The 21,297-nt window shown below is 47.6% G+C and overlaps 2 protein-coding genes across 2 annotated transcripts in view; one reads left to right on the forward strand and one right to left on the reverse strand.

Annotated features, from left to right (window-relative positions):
- Positions 1-2,589: 2,589 nt before the first annotated feature.
- The window catches only part of TDRD9 (tudor domain containing 9), a 118,166-nt gene continuing 99,458 nt past the window's right edge, over positions 2,590-21,297 (forward strand). Inside the window, 2 exon segments of the mRNA XM_047864475.1 lie at positions 2,590-2,781; positions 2,783-2,844. Coding sequence (XP_047720431.1) covers positions 2,644-2,781; positions 2,783-2,844 — 200 coding nt within the window. The 5' untranslated portion in view covers positions 2,590-2,643.
- On the reverse strand, positions 13,717-15,060 carry RD3L (RD3 like). Its single transcript, XM_047864477.1, has 3 exons — positions 15,055-15,060; positions 14,359-14,664; positions 13,717-14,014 (listed from the first exon to the last, which is right to left on the reverse strand). Exons 2-3 carry the CDS (start codon positions 14,655-14,657, stop codon positions 13,717-13,719), a joined length of 597 nt encoding a protein of 198 aa, XP_047720433.1. The 5' UTR covers positions 14,658-14,664; positions 15,055-15,060.

Genomic DNA, 21,297 nt, shown 5'->3' on the forward strand with positions numbered 1-21,297 from the left:
AACTCAAGAGGACTGAAAGAGATAGCAACCCAACAGGTCCAAAGAACATAGAAAAGGACTTCCAATCACCTTACACCCGTTAGAAGTGGCTAAAATAAAAAAGACAAGAAACAGCAAGTATTGGTGACGGAAACGCTTGGAGAAAAAGGAATGCTTGATCACTGTTGGTGGGAAGGTAAATTGGTGCGGCCACTGTGGGAAGCAGTATGGAGGTTCCTCAAAATATTAAAGATAGACATACCGTATGATCCAATAATTCCAATATTGGGTAATGATGCCCCCAAACCCAAAACCACAAACTCAAAAAGATATCTGCACCCCTACGTTTATTGCGGCATTTTTACAACAGCCAAGGTATGGAAGCAAACCAAGTGTCCATTGATAGCCAAAAGGAAAAGGAAGATACACACAACGGAATATCAGCCCTAAAAAGGATGAGACTGTGCCATTTCCAACAACGTGGCTGGACCTAAAGTGTATTATGCTCAGGGAAAGAAGTCAGACTGAGAAAAACAAATACATGATTTCACTTATATGTAGAATCTAAAAAAAAAAAAAAAATGAAGGAACCAACAAAAAGCAGCATCTGACTTATAAATGCAGAGAACAAACTGATGGCTGCTAGAGGGAAGGGGGGATTGGGCAAAAAGGGTAAAGGGGAGCGGGAGATACAAGTTTCCAGCTATCCAATAAGTCATGGGAATGGGAGGCGCCGCATAGGGAACCGAGTCAATGATACCGTAATAGCGCCTCATGGTGACGGATGGTAGCTGCAGCAGCGGTGAGCACAGCATAATGTATAGAGTGTTGAACTGCTGTGTTCTACACCTACGCCTCCGCCATTGCCCGTTGACTATAGTCAGATAAAAACAGAACAAGCCCACTCTTCCAAAAAAAAAAAAAAAAAAAAAAGAGCAACTTCCACTTGAAACATCCAAGCAACATCCACTGTGTCACAGACAAGGGATGACAGAGTGTGGGAACCGTAACGTACTAGGAAACACAAATGTGAGTTTCAGTTGTTCCAAGTGGTTTCGATGCATTTGGGGAGATTTAGAACACGTTTTAGCCTTCACATAAACTCTGAAGTTACAGTGTTTTTTAGTCAACGCTGAGTAACGTCTGAAAAGTCTCAATGACTTTGTGATTACATTCTTATTTATTGAAAAACAGGTTCTTTCCCATGGCCAAAAAGTGCGTGGGCGAGGGGCACCTTTTGCAGGCTGCTGTGTTTGGAAACGTTAGAACGGGAAGCCCAGAGCTCACAAATATAAACTAGTGGTGTCATCAGGATTTGGACTTAGGACCCCTGGCTCAGTACCTTGCTGGGCTCATTGTTCCTGAAACGTGGAGAGCTCAACCCCCAACCAGTCTGACCGCTGTCTGCACTGCTCTCAAGCTGACCTCTATTCGCCACTCTTTGAGCATTTTCCAGTCCTTAACTCGACTTCACAACGTTGGTCAGCACTACGCTCCACCTACTCATTCACACGTGTCTTTCCGGAGAAAAGAATGGAATGATGGCCGGCAGGCAATCATGCCACTTGTCTTGTTCTCCGTGTCATCTCCCTGCCTTTGTAGATCTTTGCTGGATCCCCCCACCTCTGCCTCATCTTTCAGGCTGTTTCCTAGGGTTTTGTCCTCCACCTTCATTCTTCTAGTGCTCGGCCTGGGCCATTTCAGCTGCTCTCAGGGTCTTAACCACCGTTCATTTGCTGATGACCACCAAATCTGTACCTCTGGCCACCTCTTTCCATCTAGCCGTGTGCAAGACACCGTACCCCAGATGCAGGTTTAGGAAAGAAGGAGAGGAATTTAGTCATGTTGTGGCCCAAGAGAACTTCTTCCAGGCCTGCAGTTCAGGCCTTAGTGGCATGTGCCTTCAGGCCTCCGCCCATGGAGTACGTTCCCTGTGAGTCCTCCCCCTGCAGTCGTCCTTCACCTGCCTCGCTCCTGGTTACCCTGCAGATGTTCACTTTGGGGTCACTTTCTCCCAGAAATCTTTCCTGACCTTACTTCTGTTCCCCAGGTAAGGTGCAAGGTGTCCCAGTTCAGCAGCCAGCTGTTTACCTGGACAATATACACTCAACCCCCTCCTCCTGTTTGCCTTCCATCTCCCACCTTGAGGTCTCCCAGCGTGGTACCCCGGCAGCTCTGCGCCGAGCCTGGCACACAGCAGGTGCTCCATCAATGTCTGGCCCTTCTCGGCCTGGAGCGCCAAGCCGCGGACGTAACCGCAGAGGGAACTGTGGAGAGCAAGTCAAGACCAAATTCTTGCACCTCCTGGATCCGCTGATGCCCCGGCCCAGGCCCCTAAAACGCAGAGCAGCTTCGAGGGACTCACCTCGCCGACTCGGGGACCGCCGCAGTGGCTCAGGCGTTCCCCAACGTCAGGAACAGCGACGCGGCCGACAGCGCAGGCGCCGGGCTGCCAGTGCTCCCAACAGGCCTAGCGAGGCGCCGAGGGGCGGGGCCGGCGGCACGAGGTTCCGCCGTGCGAGCGCTGGCACATCCTGATTGGAGGGCCCGGGCGGGGCGGGGCCGCGTTCTCTCCGTGCTCCGACGCGCCTTCGCGTTCTTGGCGTCGTCTGTTCCCGCCGCTCCGCTGGGCAGTTGAGGTGGCGTCGTCGCCGTGCCGGGAGCATGCTGCGCAAGCTCACCGTCGACCAGATCAACGACTGGTTCACCATCGGCAAGACCGTGACGGATGTGGAACTGCTGGGCTCACCGCCCGCCTTCCCGGCCGAGGCGGCCAGGGACGAGGCGCGGCGCAGGGACGCGCCCCCCCCGCTTCGGCCCAGCAGCCGGAGCCCAGACTGGGGCCCAGCCGGCAGCGTCCGGGAGGTAGGAGGCCGAGGGTGGGTGCGAAGCCCAGGCCCGGCCAGGGATAGGAGCGAGGCCGGCAGTGGGGGAGCGTCTGGGGGTTGGTGTGAGGCCCGAGCCCTTGCTCCTCCCCAGACTCTCCATGACTACGTCCCTGGCCCCCGGCTGGACCACCCCGTGACCTAGGCCTGGTTAACTCTCCTGGAAGTTGAGCCACTCCAGAATTAGGTTCACTTTTTAACTTTTTTTTTTTTTTTAATTAATAAGCTATTTTTGAGAGCAGTTTACATTTACAGAAAGGTTGAGCATAATCCCAAGTACCTTCTTCACCCCCGCCAACGTTTCCCTGTTGTTAATGTCTTTTTTTGTGTGTGTCATTGTACAAGTGACGAGCCGATGTGGATACGTTATCGTTAACCAGAGTCCGTAGTGACGATGAGGGTTCAATCTTAGTGTTGTGGTCTGTGGTTGTGGACAGGTGTATGAACCTGTATCCACCACCATACAGAATAGTTCCACTGCCTTTTGTGCTCTGCCTCTTTACCCCTCCCACTCCCCCCCCAGCCCTGGCAACCACTGATCCTTTCACTATCCGTAGTGTTGCGTTTTCCAGAGTGTCTTATAGTTAGAATCAGGCCTGTTTAGCCTTTTCACATCTGCTACTTTGATTTTGTAATATGTGTTTAAGTTTTCTCCATGTTTTTTCATGGATTGGTAGCTTTTTTCTTTTTCTTTTTTCTTTTTTCTTTATTTTTGAGACAGGGAGAGACAGAGCATGAACAGGGGAGGCTCAGAGAGAGGGAGACACAGAATCTGAAACAGGCTCCAGGCTCTGAGCTGTCAGCACAGAGCCCGACGCGGGCCTCGAACTCACGCACCGCGAGATCATGACCTGAGCCGAAGTCGGCCACTTAACCGACTGAGCCACCCAGGTGCCCCCCCCTTTTTTTTTTTTTTTAACACATGTTTAATGATATTCCATTGTCTGGATGTACCACAGTCTGTGCATTTCCCTCCTGAAGGATGCTGGTGGCTTTCAAGTTTTGCAGTGATGAGTAAAGCTGTGGTAACCATTTCTGGCAGGTTTTTGTGGGTCAAACGTTTTCAGTCCATTTGGGTGAATACCAAGGAGCTGGAAAGCTGGATCTTCGTTCGGTTTTATGAACGCTCCTTCTCCCACTGTTTTTTTTTTTTTAACTTAAGCAACTGCTCTTGGTTCATCTGTTCACATGATTTTGGTGGAAATAAAAAGGCAAGAGGAGGGCATCTGGTTTTAGAAGACCCAGCCTGGTGTACCGAAACACCTGTTCCCTCTCTAAAGCGGGCCACTATGGAAGTACTCCCATCTTGGAGTGTCTGTGTCAGTGCTCGGACCCCCCCCCCCCCCATATTCAACACCTTTTTCAGTTGAGAGGGTGGTTTTTGTTTTTTAGTTTTTTATTTTTATTTGTGATGTTTATTTATTTTTGAGAGAGAGACAGGGCACGAGCTGAGGAGGGGCAGAGAGAGAGGGAGACACAGAATCCGAAGCAGGCTCCAGGCTCTGAGCTGTCAGCACAGAGCCCGACGCGGGGCTCCAACTCCTGAACGGTGAGATCATGACCTGAGCTGAAGTCGGACGCTTAGCCGACTGAGCCACCCAGGCGCCCCAGTTTTTTAGTTTTTGAGAAAGTTTCTCTTGTTGGTTGGCCCCGTCAGGTTTTCATGGGATTGCGTCAAGCCTCTGTAGACAAGCTTCAAGCCTTTGCAGAGTCAAGGACTACTTGGGATCTTTAGTAAACCTGTTCTTGGAGGCGGGGAGGGGACAAAGAGACCCTTGTGCAGCTTTAGAGTGGCTTTTTTGTTGCTGCTTTTGTACTTTTTCCCCTTGAATTGCTCTAGTGAGTAATCCTGTAGGCTACCCTCTCTCCTTAAGCCTCCTCTGCTTGTAACGGGCAGAGCTGTGTTGCTTCTAAATAACTTATTGTGGTAGTGCAAGTAAATTATTATTGCCCTTTTCAGAAACTAAAAGTGTAGATTTAAATGTTCTAACTACTGAGGACCAGTTGTTACAATTTCCAGTCTTTGGTGGATTAAGACTTTGAAAAATCAATAAAAATGAAATTTCAGAGTAATGGGAGGGAAAAAAGAAAATACAAGCCCCACTTAAAATATTAATTATAATTATCAAGTAAAATTACTTTGTAAAATCGCCATAAACGTTTCAACTTCTGTACGTAGCTAGAAATAGGCAAATAACATTGAGATTTGTTTGTGTAGTGCTTTGAGTCTGAGCAGTACTTCTCTGAAAGGCCCTTCCTGGGCCCTTACCACGTGCATATCTAAGGCGGAGGCTCTGCTGTGTAGTGGGCACTCAAATACAGCTACGTTATTTAGTCCTTGAAATAACCCCCTGAGATTGATGGCAGTAACTTAATTTTGTAGTTGAGGAAACAGACTTGGGTGGTAAAGTGCCTTGCCCAATAACTTCCTGAAATAAATAGTCACGGTAGGTAGAAAGAGCCTCTACCCCCCTCCAAAGATAACCACGGGACCCTGTGACTGTGTTCTGTTACAGGAAAGAGGGATTTTGCGGATGTAACTAAGGTTATAGATTCTAAAATAGGGAGATTACCTGGATTGTCTAATGACACGAGCCCTTAAAAGCAGGGATTTGAAACACGAGACGGACTGGACCAGTTGGTGTTAGACAGGACCGACCACAAAGGAAGCAGGAGAAGAATGTGGACAGCTAGGAGCAAAGGTGGGATCCCGGCTGATGGCCAGCAGGGAAACAGGGACCTCTGTCCTACAACTTCAAGGAACTGAATTTGGCCAACGACCCTGAATGAGCCTTTGGTAGTGAACGCAGTCCTGCCAACACCTTGATTTTGGCCTTACGGGACTCTAAGCAGAGGACCTACTTGTGTCCACCTGCACTACTGATTAACAGAAACTATGAAATAATCAATTTGTGTTGTTTTGAACTGCTGGATTATTGATAATTTGGTATGGCAGCAACAGGAAACTGATACAGTGGTAGACCTGGGGTTGATGTAGGGTGAGCTGACCATAAAGGCACCCTCTGCCCCATGGCAGGCGCACAGCTGATGCTCAGATACTTGCTGACCTGAGGTCTTTCCAGAAAGGAGAGTTTGAATGAGGTTTTGATGTTGGTGAGAAAACATCTGACATGGAGGAAGACAGGTTTTGAAGTATAGGATAGCCCACAGTGAAACTGTATTTGGGAGGGACGATCAGGGTACGATCAGTTTGCGTTGAGTCTCTGGAGTCCAGTCCACGAGAGCGTTGTTAAACCAGCTTCATGAGTCATGTGAGTAATGACTACCGGCATTAAGAATAAAGAAGAGAAGTAGAAAACACGAGACTCTTTGGCACCTCCAAATGTATGTTGTCCCAGAGAAAGCTTTCCCATAGAAACTCCCCATTTCAAATCACCTATCTGGTGATTCCTTTTACCTAATTCAGTTTTCCCTTCTCGGTATCTCTCAGGTAAGTTGAGTGCCCACTGTGTTGAGCACCGCGTCAGGTGACGGGAAGCACAGCAGTCTGTCCTTCCGACAGACAAGGGAGGTCCCATTTTATAGCTGAGGATCAGCTGAGTTGAGAAACCGATCCCCGTCCGCCTATTTATTATGTGGTAGGATGGCTGTCTGACTCCAGCATATGTTACTTTGCACTTCTCGCTTGTTGCTTTTCGGTATGTAGGCTTTGCACACGTTAGTGTGTGTACGTGTTATCCTCCGGGAGTTGCGGTTTTCTGTTGACCACAAAAGCCGTGCTTTTTAAAGACCTTTTTGTCCGTTTACAGATTTAGTTTGTTAGGCCACTTTCCCATGAATTACAGTGTTCTCTATGTAATTCAATGCCCCGGAGGGGAGTGGCTGAGAGAGAGAGAGAGAGCGAGAGAGAGAGAATAGGGGAGCTATGGGGGCACGGAGCTGGGTCCACGATTATTTCTGAAACCACGAAGGACTCTGCTGCTTCATCTGAGGCTACTGGGGGGCCATTGGAAGGCACTCTGGGGTTTTGACCAGAGCTGTGGGGTGATGTGACTTCTGGCTTTAACATGATCACTGCTGTGTGGAATGGACTGCAGTGGGCCCAGGGCAGTAACGGGGGATCAGGGAAGAGTCCATTAATATCATCTGTGACATCGCTTTAGATGTCAGCTTGGCTGGACAGTTGTGCTGATATTTGGCCCAACATGATTTAAAAAAAAAAAGCTTTTTTTAAAAAATGTGTAGGGGCGCCTGGGTGGCACAGTCGGTTAAGCGTCCGACTTCAGCCAGGTCACGATCTCGCGGTCCGGGAGTTCGAGCCCCGCGTCAGGCTCTGGGCTGATGGCTTGGAGCCTGGAGCCTGTTTCCGATTCTGTGTCTCCCTCTCTCTCTGCCCCTCCCCCGTTCATGCTCTGTCTCTCTCTGGCCCAAAAATAAACGTTGAAAAAAATTTTTTTAAAATGTGTATTTATCTTTGAGAGAGAGACAGTGTGTGAGAGGGGGAGGGGCAGACAGAGAGGGAGACACAGAATCCGAAGCAGGCTCCAGGCTCTGAGCTGTCAGCACAGAGCCCAATGCGGGGCTCAGACCCATGAACCTCGAGATCGTGACCTCAGCCAAAGTTGGACGCTTAACCAGCTGAGTCACCCGGTGCCCCTGGCCCAACATGATTCTGGATGTTTCTATGGAGGTGCTTTTTGGATGAAACGAACATTTAAATTGATAGATTTTGAGTAAGGCAGATTACCTTCCAAATTGTGGGTGGGCCTCATCAAATCATTTGAAGACCTGGCTAGAACGAAGATTTACCTCCTAAAACAAGAAGGAATTCTGCCAAGTCCCTTCAGACTCGGGCTGCAACTCCTTCTCAGGTTTCCAGTCTGCTGGCCCAGCCTGCACATTTTGGACTTGTGTCTCTACAATCTCATGAGCTAATTCCTAGAAGTAAATCTCTCTTTCTCTATACACATCTGTTGGTTTAGTTTCTCTGGAGAATGCCCGCTAATACATCATCTAAGAAGAGAGGATGGTGGGTTAGACCAGGACTGTGGCATTGGAGGCGGTAAGCAGTATGCAGTTTGGATGTATTCCTAAGACACAAGCGAGGACTTTGTAGCTGGATCAGATACAGAACATGAGTGGGGAAGCAATAACGGGGACACCAAGGTTCTTGGCCGAGCAGCTGGAATGTGTTGCCATCGACGGAGAAAGGCAGGACCACGGGAGGAGCTGGTGTATGGGGAGACTTTTGATTTGGACGTGTTAACTTGACATGACTGTTAGATGACAGTAAACACAGGCAGTCTGGAACTGAGGAAGGAAGCCTGGCTGGAACTAGATGTTTGGGGGTTCAGTTTAAGGCTTGGAGACCAATGAGCTCACCCAGACTATGGGTGGTGGATCCTAGTGGGTGAGTGCAGAGAGAAGAGGTCCAAGGACCCAAGCCTGGACCCCTTGAATGTCGAGAAGTTGACGAGATGGAATAAAGAAGAGTGAGAAGGAACGCGTGGAAGGCTCGGGAAAACCAGGCGGGTGGCCACCTCCCCTTTGTGAATAACCACTTGCCTGGTGCCCTGCGTCCACATCTCTTAGTACTTGTATGGAATTGCTTTCTGTTGTTTTCTCCACATGAGAACTTTTTGGGGGAACGTTTTATCACTGAATCTCCACCTCCTGGTGTAGTGCCTGGCACATAGTAGGGGCCCAGGTATCTGCATGAATGGACTGCCTTGGTTAGGTCCCAATTCTTGAGGTCTTATGATATGCTAGAAATGAGTATGGCTTCCTTATCTGCTCCTGCTTTGACTGAATTGCGAAATCTGTCATACGCCTCTGACCACAGCTGATTTCCCTAAGGGGTGTGTGTGTGTGTGTGTGTGTGTGTGTGTGTGTGTGTGTGTCTGTATAATCCGATGAAAATTAGAATATCCTGGCAGATTTTTCCAGAATAAGAGTGCACTTCCCCGTTTGTGCTTTCACCAACCTGGCCTAGATGAACCATCCTCTCTTTCCTGCATTATTGCAAAAGCCTTCTATTTTTATTCTCCTCACTTCCCATCCTTGCCCCCCGAATATTCTAGCACCTAGAAGAATGCCTGGCACGAAGTGGATGATCAGTTAATGTTTGGTAAATGAGCAAATTCTTGAGTCAACACTCACATCTAAGGTTTTTTGAGTACGTGTGCAACTATCTGTGGCTAGATTGTCATTAGAATAAAATGTAGACTCTGTTATGACTAACCGAGCTTTCCTCCAGCTGACATCTGCCTAATCTGCTGCTGCCCTCTGGCCACATTGGCATTTATTTTTTCTGTGTCTTGAAGACCCCAAACTCACTTCCACCTTGGGGCTTCTGTCTCTACTCTTCTTCCCGGAGTGCCTGCCCTTTTCCGTCTCCCTCTGCTTTGTTTCTTCCTGGGACCGCCTTCACCATTCCGGGCTCTGTCCCGATGTCTGCTCCTTGTACGGGCCTCCTGTGGCCTCCACAGCTGCACAAATCCTCCCACACCTCCTGTCTCCACCTCTGTAGTCTCTCTCAACATTGTTTTCTCCTCTAAAGCACTTACCATGTGCCCCAAGTCTTCTTTGTGATGTGTTTTTGGTCCCTCCACCATCGAGAACGATTCTGAGATTTCTGGCTCTGGGATTCTCTAAGAATTGGATGGCTTGGTGGCATTGTTGTTTACTGAGCTGAAGTGTCTAAAGGGCTGTGCTTTTTTGTGTGTACCTGTGTTGCTTTGATTCCTTTGTTCCTTTTCTTGATTTGTATTTATCCTTTTAGAAAACAAATCTCTGTGACCTTGGTTACCTGTGGGCATCCAAGAGGAGGTGTCAGGTAAACAACTGACTGTATGCATTTGGAGCTCAGAGGTTAAGTTGGGGCTGGACACAGTGCAGGGACCCGACAGATGCCAGTCCCTGCCTTGTTGTTCACTGACGTTGGACAGCCATTGAACTTGTCTGAGGCTGTTTGTTCATGTGTGGAGTGGGAGTGATACTACTTTCAAGGAAAGGATTAAATGAGTGTATGTATACAGTGCTTTGCACACAGCACCTGGCATGTGAAAGAATGACTTAAACACTACTAAATGGATTGGGCTGGTTAAATAATGCTCAGTTCTGAGGGACGCCTGGGTGGCTCAGTCGGTTAAGAATCTGACTTTGGCTCAGGTCATGATCTCATGGCCCATGAATTTGAGCCCTACATTGGGCCTTGCGCTGTTAGCACAGAGCCCAGTTCAGATCCTCTGTCCCTCCCTCTGTCTGCCCCTCCCATGTGAGTGTGCTCTCTCTTTCTCTCAAAAACAAACATTTAAAAAAATCTGCTAACTTTTGAGAGCTTATGATGTGTCAGATACACAGAGTACTTTTATGTGGATTAATGTATATTGCACCTCACTATTTTTTTTACATTTATTTATTTTTGAGAGAGAGAGAGGGAAGGAGAGAGTGCACACACAAGTGGGGGAGGGGCAGAGAGAGAAGGACACAGAGAATCTGAAGCCGGCTCCAGGCACCAAGCTGTCAGCACAGAGCCCAATGTGGGGCTCGAACTCACAAACCATATCATGACCTGAGCTGAAGTTGGACACCCAACCGACCGAGCCACACCGGCACCCCCCCCCCCCCCCCCCCCCGCACCTTAGTATTTTCTAGCCAAAGCTTTTAGCCACTGAGCCAATACTTTCTCTTTATACAACATGCCTAAAGCCTTCCTGGTAGGTCTTTCCCCCATTTGCACCCCTAATGTTTTTGACCCTCATTTTCTTGCCGGTTTTAGAAACAGGCCAACGTATGGAATGAGATCTGTTAATATTTAGGAAGTTATTTGTGTTAAAATTTCTATTTGATTTGTAGATTTTCGAGCAACAACTGTAGTTTTTTTTTTTTTTTGAAGTTTATTTTGAGAGAGAGAGAGGGAGAGAGAGAATCCCAAGCAGGCTCCGTCCGCCCTGTCAGCACAGATCCTGAGGTGGAGCTCCACCTGAGCTGTAACCAAGAGTCAGATGTTTCACTGACTGAGCTACCCAGGAGCCTCTAAACAACTGTAGTTTTAAATTACATACACCAGTGCTCTCACAGGAACCATGGTTGTTACGCTATTGCCAAAACAAAGAGAGAGATTCTGTCTACCAAAATGCAGTGTATTTTTTCCATTCCTGTTTATTTACTTCTATTTAAAAGTTTTTTTTAAGTTTATTTAATTTTGAGAGAGACAGAGACAGTACAAGTGGAGTAGCAGAGAGAGAGGGAGAAAGAGAATCCCAAGTAGGCTCTGCACCATGAGCGCAGAGCCCGATGTGGGGCTTGAACCCCTGAACCGTGAGATCATGATCTGAGCTGAAACCAAGCGTCAGAGGCTTAACGGAGTGAGCCACCCAGGTGCCCCTTAAGATTTTTTTTTTAATGTTAATTTTTGAGAGAGAGAGAGAGAGAGAGAGACGGAATGTGAGCGGGGAAGGGGCTGAGGGAGAAGGAGACACAGAATCTGAAGCAGGCTCCAGGCTCTGAGCTGGCAGCACAGAGCCCACCTTGGGGCCCGAACCCATGAACGATGAGATCATGACCTGTGCTGAAGTTGGACGCTTAACCAACTGAGTGACCCAGGCGCCCCTCCATTTCTCTTTAAAGTCTGGCTGTGGAATTGACTGCATCGTGGGCAACTTAGAGCAGCATGGGTTCATTTTCCTCTTGGACTAGTGGGTCACCGAAGTGTCTGTAGCTTTTTCAGTCGTAGGAAGCTTCTGACAGCGGGGACTGAAGACCGTCCTCTTCTTCCTGTCTGGACAGGGAGAGTGGCCATCTCCAAAGGGATGTGCTTGGTCATTTCTTTTGTGTGGTGGCTGATTAAGGTGCCCTGGGGGGGGGGGGGGGAAGAATGGAGTGTTCTGTGTCTCTTTGTGGTGTACATTTCCTCATCTACATGGTGAGGTTGCCACTTCTGGGACTGCATCATAGACCACTCCAAGCTGTTTAAAACAGACATTTTGTTCCCACCATTAAGGTGATAATATGAAAACTTTTGTGTGCTGTTTTCTGTATTCACTGGATAATAAGCAGTTATGCACTTCTGGGGACAGTCAGCTCTCCCACAAATAGTTTCCATTCAAATTTCTCAGTGCTGGAAGAGCCCTTGCTAGTTAGCTTGTGAACACAGAACCACAAGGGAACAGGAACGAGAGGGGTCTATTTCAGATCCACTTAGAGCTGTGTTTCCCTTTACCTTGTCTTATTAAACCTTGGTCGGGTTGACACCATTCACTGCATGGTTAGGATTAAAGACCAAGTTGAAGCCTGCTCAGGATGCTGTGGATGTTGTCTGAGAGTACAGGAGAAAACAGGTCAGAAGGGTTTGTTTGGGGTGTGTATTCAGTTCTGGTCCTGAATATGTTTTCCTTTTAGATGGAAGAAAACGATAAAATCCCAAGTGTAAAGTTGTAAACATTGGGTTCCTTGGACTTACTTTTAAGAGTGATAAAAATTCTAGGGGAGCCTAGGTGGCTTAGTCGGTTAAGCGTCCAGCTTCAGCTCAGGTCATGATCTCATGGTTCATGGGTTCGAGCCCCGCGTCGCGCTCTGTGCTGCCAGCTCAGAGCCTGGAGCTTGCTTCAGATTCTGTCTCTCCCTCTCTCTCTGCTCCTCCCCCACTCATGCTCTGTCTCTGTCTCTCAAAAATAAATAAACATTAAAAAAAAAGTGATAAAGATTCTAGCACTTAATAAAAAAACCCCAATGATGAGTTTTCTCCTTGAATGAAATTATGAAATGTTGAATTTTGCATATTAAATATTAGGTATTTTATTTTATTTATTTTGAGAGGGAGGGAGGGAGGCAGAGAGAGTGAGCAAGGGTGAGTGGGGAGGGGCAGAAAGAGAGGAAGAGAGAATCCCAAGCAGGTTCTGCACTGTCCGTGTAGAGCGAGATGTGAGGCTTGAACTCACAAACCAAGAGATCATGACCTGAGCCGAAATCAAGAGTCAGCTGCTTAACTGACTGAGCCACCAGGCACCCTGAATATTTGCCATCTTAAATGAACCCAGTCTGTTTCTCTTTATTGATATAATATAGTGCTCTATTTCCTTATTTATTTATTTATTTATTTATTTATCTATAAAATGTTTTATTTATTTTTGAGAGAGCGAGCGAGCATGTGCACACAAGCAGGGCAGGAGCAGAGAGAGGGAGACAGAGGATTCAAAGTGGGCTCTGCACTGACAGCAGCGAGCCCGATGGGGGCTCGAACTCACAGACTGCAAGATCATGGCCTGAGCCGAGGTCGGACGCTCAACCGACTGAGCTACCCAGATGTCCCTGTTTCTTTTTCACGCCTTTCCTTAACGTTAGTTGCGATTAAAAAGTATTGTAATTAGTAACAAATCTGAGTGTTGGAGTAAAGCATCACTTAGTCTTTAAACTACACATTATCTTCTCTGTGACTGCCCATCCTCCCTTCCCCGCTGATTATGACTGGAGGCCGCTCCGTGTTTTATTGTAAAAGTAAGATTCACATCAGTCATTTATTTTATTCTATACAGCTTTCTTTCAGAATAAAAGTCAAGGTTAATGTCTAATTTCCACACAGAATTTGTCCAGTTTCATACTAAATAAAATGCCTATGTTCCTGTGAGAGATGTTTGAGGTATAAGAAAATACTTCAAACATTTTTTTCAAAATATTTGGAACCATTTTAGTTAAAAGTAGACTGTTTAATAAAACATTGCATTTGTAGAGTGGTTAAAAAAGGAACACTACTTAAAACCTAGGATGCAGAGTTAAACGCTACGTAACATCTGACTTTGCAACAAAACATGAAATCACATCACTTTTTCTTTTAATATTAAGAGTTCTGCTTCTAAAGGTGGTCATAGCAACTCCTCTGGTTATAAGTAACTTAACTTGATGGGTAATAATATGGGAGGTTCCATATTCTGTGTGAGAATGCTGGGAACCTGTTCTTTGTGGTTTTGTCCACGTAACTGGAAATAGTGGGTATTTCGTCTTTGTCTGAACTCTTGGAGCTTGAGCCTGGCATCACAGAAGGTACAGGACAGTCTGTGTTCCTTGACTCTTCCAGGCCCTCCTGCTGGTTGCCTTTGTCAGCACTGTTTAGGAAATCTTTCAGAACTTGCTTGAAGATGTAGACTATTTCCCATGGCAGTACATCATTTTCTGCTAAAACTTCTCGAAATCTAGAGGGAAAGCAGTAGTGAATATTCAATTCAGAAACTCCCTTCTGTGCATATTCATTTATCTCTGAAATATAGCTGAAATAACGTAATTGCATAGTAGTTACCTTGTGAATAATCTGCTCATCCCTTTAAAATTACGCTTCTAGTAAAGACATTCTCTGTGACTTAAAAATATTTCCAGTAAGATATTTTTGTCCAGCCTATCCTTGGGGATTTTGGTTTTGGGTTTTTGATGCACGTGATTAAAGTATGTACCCGATAGAATACGATTTCCAGTCTAGATATATGAAGAACTTAGACTTGACAGCAGCAGATAATCACAAAAGAGAACATAGTATTTTTACCTGCTGAGAATAGTTCCGGTCTGACAAGGTTGAACTTGTGAGCAAAGGACTTCAAGTTGTCTTTGTTCAGTAGCCGGGATGGTCATGTGGGGGTTCTGGTGGTTTCTCAGCCAGTTGTAATCCACTCCTGTTTTTTTTACTTTTTGTTCATTTTCAATCTCTTGTATTAGTCTCTCTCGCTCCTTCAGATGCCACTTTAATTCCCGAAGCAGGGTCTTTGTCACTACATCTGAGCCAGGACAGTGTGCGGGTTTGTAGGCATCGTATTTTGGCCATTTCATCCAGCCAAAAAGTGGCATGCTCAGCCTACGGGAATATTCTCACTTGTTTATTTGTATAAAATGTTGTGGTTCTGATCAGCACATCTGTTTCTTTTCAGTAAATTTGCCAGAAACTGCGTGAATTTTCCACTGGTTAGATATGCAGGTCAAAACGAGATTAGAATGTGGATTAAAGTCTTTTAATTTCTAACTAGGTCAGTACCAAAAACCAAGCTTTGAAAACACATTATGTAGCTAAGCAGAAGTGAAATATACAAAGTCAGAGATAATCTCCAGACTGAACATTTTCTGAAAATAACACTGGCACTTGCTATTAAAAGTTCTTAGGAGGCTTTAAAACATTAACGTATAGGAAAGCTCTACCTCCACACACACTTTTGACTTAGGTTTTGGGCAGAAAAGGTTTAAAGCGTACCTGGTAAGTTGATGGATCCGATGTGGTGATGTTGCCAAAGAATTTGCTTGAATTAGTGACGAAGCTATGTTTTTCTTGGGCGTGTATTGTTCTTCCGGATGCGTCCCCTGTTGGAAGGAATGAACCTCCTTATTTACCCACTGAAACTGTATTTGAAATAAATCAATTTCTGTGTTAGGAATGAGGTTGTGATGTCTTCGTTTAGAGAGAACGCTCATTAATTCACCTTGTAAGTGAGCTAGAAGAAGTGACAAAAATAACTTACTGTTTAATCTTCACAAATTATATAACGGTCTGCCTTTTGAACGTAGCTCCGTCTGTTTGAAAAAGATGCCGGCAGCCACAGGCTCTGGTCCCAAATGCACTCCGACTCGGCTCCGGTGATGCAGCGAGGAGCGGCTCCGGGAGGCACCAGGGCCGCGCTCCCAGCTACGGGGGGGACGGTGCGTGCTGTGATGTTCTGCTGTGGGTCACAGCTCAGGGCTGTATTTTTATGCCTGTAGAGAGCTAAAAATAACCACGCTGCTTTAATTCTTCTGCTTAACTTTCAGGCCATCTAGAAGCCAGGTCACTGTCCCCTCTAATGAGAGCAGAAAAAACAGATCAGTCTTGACGATTTGCAAAATATCCGTCCTGAGGAAATTCGTTATGATGGAGCAAAAGAGGCGAAGAATGCTGGTATCAGTCCTAGGTGGACTGTTTAGTCAGGGTTATTTTCTGTATTCATCTCGTTTCTCTCTCTAACTGGTAGTGAAATTTGTATGCTGGAGCCAGTTGTGAGGCCGGAGGACGTAAATGCTGAAGTAGGTGACTTGACAATGTAGTTTATACTCTCTTGAAAAACTGTAATAATAGATTAAGGGTAGGGGAAAAGAGAGATCTAAGAGCATGAGAAATTGAAAACGAAACCTTGTCATTCATTCTACAGAAGACGATGGCAGTGTTTTCTTTTGGAGCCGAGGGTGAAACACACTTACCGTTGGGGCGAGGGCCGATGCGATGCGGGATGGTCTTTCCTTCAGGGGCCGCGGGTCTCTGGCTGAAGGGCACACAGGCCTTTTACTCTCTGCTTCTGTGTTCGGTGACTACGTAGCGGCTTTTCCTCTCATACCACTTGTTTCTTCTGTTGCCTTTTCCTTCAAATGAACTGTGAAGAATGGACATGGTTCCCATCAGACCCGCTTGTCACGCGTGATGAAGAGTGACGTGTGCGGTCAGCCTACAGCCCTGTTCCTTACACGTGAGAAGTGGCCCGCTGTCGGCATCCATCATCTTCACCGGGCGGGTTTTCACATCGCATCGTGTGCGGCGCTCTGAGGACGGAAGCGGTCGAGTTCGGCAGGACAGAAACGTCCTCGCAGATTTTCTGCCGAAGTTACGATGAATCCTGACACTTCTCCCTTCGAATAACCTCCTTGCTATTGCTTTAATTTAAACGGTTTTTGCCTCCGCGATGGTGACGGCAACGTCGGGAGTATAGCGCCTGTGGAACACGAGCCACGTTTCTTTTCGGGGCCTTCTGTGGCTTCCTTCCCCTTCCTGCCGGCGCTGCCCCAGAGCGTGTCTTCCCGACACGTGTCGTCGTGTTCCCTCTGCCCTCAGAGTTGCTCACACAGACTCTGTCTTCTGAGATGTTCATTCTCTTTCTTTTCCGTTTATCCACTTTGTAGTTCTTTATTCACTTTGTAGTTTGTTGTGGAGGTCGGGGAAGGCCTTTTCGGGGCCGGGCGGGGGGGTGGCGTCCTTGGGAGATTTGAAGATCGGTGAACCTGCTGTGCAAAGAGCTCCTCAAAGACACCCCCCGCCGCAGACTTCTCTGGCGCCTGTGCTGCCCCTGTGGCGCCTGCTCAGGTGTAGCCCTCACAGTTTCTCTTACGGCTCAGCTTCCATTCCACGCGCCTCCCTTCCGTCTTCCGCGTGTGAGCCTGCGTTTCTGGTGCTCAGGCTGTGCTGCTTATATTATTGTCACCGGTATGTTTTCTGTCCTGTCTCCTGAGATTGTTTGATTGAAGTAGAACTCAGGTATCAGTACAGTCGTGCCCCTGCTACCTTGTAGATGGACACCAGAAATATCCGTGGATCAGGATTTGTGGAGAAAGTACCTTCATGTGAATCCTTTCTGTTTATTAAGCTATAACCAGATTAACTTGGATTAAAACAAATTTTTTTTTTTAACGTTTAGTTATGAGAGAGAGACACAGAGCACGAGCAGGGGAGGGGCGGAGAGAGAGGGAGACACAGAATGCGAAGCAGGCTCTGGGCTCTGAGCTGTCAGCACAGAGCCCGACATGGGGCTCGAACTCACTGCCTGCGAGATCATGACCTGAGCTAAAGTCGGACGCTTAACCGACTGAACCATCCAGGCGCCCCTAACTTGGATTTTATTAAACATTTTAGTACGTTGAACAAATGAGTTGTTTCTGAGGAATTGCAGCCTCCAGGCATTTTGTGTGGAAGACAGAAAGCTTAAACTGTGATACTGGCCAGTTTCTTTTGGTCACTGTCACCATTTTCCAGGCTGTGTCTTGTTAGCTGAAGATTGTACCGTCTCTCATACTCACTGTGAGATCGCACTGTAGCATTTACAGGGTGAGCAGATAAACTTCTAAGGTGTGTAGAGAAGGGCATAAGAAAATAAGTCTGGAAAAACAAAATTTTGGAAACCTGAGGGCAAGCTGAGGAGCCAGGGACAAGTGTTCGTGTTTACAGTCGGGGCCTCGTTAGTGCTCGGCAGCATTTGATAGCGGCGCAGGGAGGATTCCTCACCGGGAGGAGCCTGGTGGCCCGGCCCTCTGCTTTTAAGTCCTTTGCTACTCGGTTTAAAATCCTGGATCGCTGCTGCTTCTGTCTTTCGGCTGTTAGAGATGCAGTTGATAAAATCATTTTAATTAAAACACACTAATGCGTGTATTTTTTTTTTAATGTTTGTTTATTTTTGAGAGACAGAGCACGAGCAGGGGAGGGGCAAAGAGAGAGGGAGACCCAGAATCCGAAGCAGGCTCTAGGCTCCGAGCTGTCAGCACAGAGCCCGACGCAGGGCTGAAACTCATGAACCACGAGATCATGCCCTGAGTCAAAGTCGGCTGCTTAATTGACTGAGGCTGCGGGGCGCCCGACATTTTTAAAAAAATTTTTTTAATGTTTATTTATTTTTTGAGAGAGACAGAGTGTGAGTAGGGGAGAACAGAGAGAGAGGGAGACACAGAATCTCAAGCAGGCTCCAGGCTCCAAGCTGTCAGCACAACCCAACACAAGGCTCGAATTCATGAACCGTGAGATCATGACCTGGGCCGAAGTCGGCCGCTCAACCGCTGAGCCACCCAGGCGCCCCTTGTTCATAAGCTTCAGGTTTTACAGTTTACGTTAGTTTATTGATATTTTCCTTTTTGACTGTTCTTTTTTTGTGCTCTTGTTTATGAAGGCTTCTCTGTTCCAGATTATCAAGTGTAGGAGAACATTAGCTTTACAGGTGTGAAAAAGCAGGTGTCTGGGTGGTTGAATGGGTTTGGAAGTGATTTAAAGCTGGTGTGAGGTGTAGGGTCGGACACCCAAGTTGGATAGCCAGTGTCCAACTACGTGGCCATCGCTCCAGCCTGGAGATTTTCCCGGGTCTTCGCGTGCTGGGTAGTTGTGTGTGTCCTGGGCATCTTGAATGCTGTATTACGGGACCCGGGGGCTTGTTTAAATCTTCCGGGGATTGCAGCTGAGCAGCCGTGTTCGGGTGGCAAATTCCCGCCAGCCCTGTGTGAGGTTTCGGGATCTCTCCGGTTTTCAGAGCCCTCGCGGCGCCACCCGGTCTGTCCTACAGGGTGCCACCTGTTGGCCATCCTGGAGCTCAGCCCTCAGTCATCAGTCCGTGGTGGGCTCTTTGGGGTCAGCGCATGCTTGTACGGCCCAGTGGCTTCTGGGCGGCCTTGGGGGTCTCGCTTCCCCAGGTGCTCTCCTGTCCCTGAGGCGGCTCCCGGCCCCAAGCCTGCGGCTTTATTGCCCTGCTTCACCATGCGCTTCCTGCCGGTTCAGCTGCCGGCGTTCACATTCAGGGCCAAGCGATGGGAGGACCCTGGAGGAAAGAAGGCAGTGAGGGTCCACCCTACCCTCTGGGAGAGGATGTCTCCCCTCCTTAGAGTTTGAGGCTCTTGCTGACCCCTGGAAACACAAAATCTGGGGACTGCCTTCACTTTGAACATGTGGGGTCCCCTGTCCTCCCTGAGGCACGAGAACTGCTTCTGGGGCGCCCTGTCTATGCCCGTGCTGTGTCTGCACTTGGGGACGGCACAGTTAAATGATTGCAGATGCACCTCTGGTTTGCTTGCCGCTGCTCTGAATTCTCCCATCTGCCCAGTACTGTGCTTTCAGGGACTCTGGTAGCAGCTCACGTGCTCTGTCCTGGCTTTGTGGCTTCATTTTGAGGCACAGAGTGTGGTGTGCTCGTTTGGTCTTCCCAGGAGCTGGAACTGGGGAGACGTTCTCGACTCCTGTGTTTTCATACCCAGATCTAGCATGCCGGCATACGTATTCTTTAAAGATATTATTTATAAGCAATCTCTAAACCCTGCACGGGGCTCGAACTCACAACCCCAAGATCAAGAGCCACACGCTCCACCAACTGGGCCAGCCAGGCGTCCCCATGCCAGCACGTTCGAGTGGCTCCCCCCTCACGGTTGCCACTCTGGTCCGAGCCCCATCGTCTCTGGCCTTGGTTACTGTGCTCCTGTGTTCGGTGGTCTCCCCGCTTCTGAGTACCCACCCCTGTCACCGCACCCAGCTTCACCCGGTCTGAGCCGTCCTGTTAAAATAGGAGTTTGATGTTGCTGTTTGTCTGTCCTGGCTCAAAACCCATCTCCCTCAGAGCAAAAGCCCAAATCTCTGTAATTCGTCCCTGCCGGCAGCCTGCCCCCTGCCCTTCCCGCTAACCAGCTCCTGTTCCTCGTACCTCGGGACCCCCCACCCTTCTCCTGGGCTGCCTCCGCCTCCCGCCTCTTGTGGCACACTTGCCTCAAGGCTGGCCTTTCCTGTGTCCTTGTTCAGGAGATCTTTCCCCTCCAGGGCTGCATGGCCCTTCTCTGTCTTTCCGCTGATCTTTGTTTTATTGTCGCCTTATCATCCTATTAATATTGCAGCCGCCCTCGCCCCATCTCCTCTCCTGGCTGCACAGGTATTTTTCTCTGTGGGCTCATCTCTGAATGACGTGTTCTATGTTTTACTTTATTTTTCTTCTCCCAACTAGACTGTAAACTCCATGAGGACTGTCTGCCAGCCGCTTTATCCTAAGTGCTTAAAACAGCGCCTGGCACGGAGGCAGCCTTGAATATTAATTTGCTCAGTGGATTAATGAGTAAATATCAGGTAAACAGTAACCAAAAAAATGTTGATGTAACTATTAATAGCAGGCAAGAGTAGGCTTTGAGGCAAATAGCGTTTTATTAAAGTAAACCTCAAATTTCAAGAATTGGTATTGTGCAGTCTTCTTTCTGACGGCAGGGCGATTAAATTAGATGCGGATAATGCAAACATAATTGGTAGCATATCTTGCATATCACACAGCAGTTGCCTTTTTTTTTTTAATTAACATCTTGGACATGTTTGCCTATTAGCGTGAAGATGGCCCTGGCCATCCTCAAAAAGATGCACACTGAGTAGGAGCGTGCCGTGGCTTGGCCCTCCCTCTGACATTTGTTTTCAGGTTTTAACCATTACAAACATCGTCCGAAGGTACCTTCTCTCCCTGGAGTTCTCCATACCCTTAGCTTTAAACTTGTACCTCCATATCACTGGTGAGTGTGTGTATCTGTTATGTCTCCTTCACTAGACGACACTTTCATGAGGGCAAGGACCTTGTTTTGTTTACTGCTGCACCTCTAGTGTCTAAGTTCCTCCGATGTGCTGGGTGTTCGGTAGATATTTGCTGACTAAATGAATGCTCCCGTGTCCGTGCACGTGCTTCCTTGTCTGCATGTTGAAATACCGCTCTACGGAAGACACTGAGGGGAAAAGTTCAGATACTGGCTGGTTGCCTTTCAGAATAACAAAAGTCTTAACTCATTTACCACTCCCTGCAGTGATCTAAGGATATTCAGTCTTCTGCTAATATGAAGGGGGAAATACTGGTCTCTCACTCTTTTATTTTTTTAATTAAAAAAATTTTTTGGAGAGAGAGTACGAGCAGGGGAAGGGCTGAGAGAATTCCAAGCAGGCTCCACTGTCAACATGGAGCCTGACGTGGGGCTTGAACTCATGAACCAT

Source organism: Prionailurus viverrinus, chromosome B3 (assembly GCF_022837055.1).
Source record: "Prionailurus viverrinus isolate Anna chromosome B3, UM_Priviv_1.0, whole genome shotgun sequence".
NCBI lineage: Eukaryota > Metazoa > Chordata > Mammalia > Carnivora > Felidae > Prionailurus > Prionailurus viverrinus.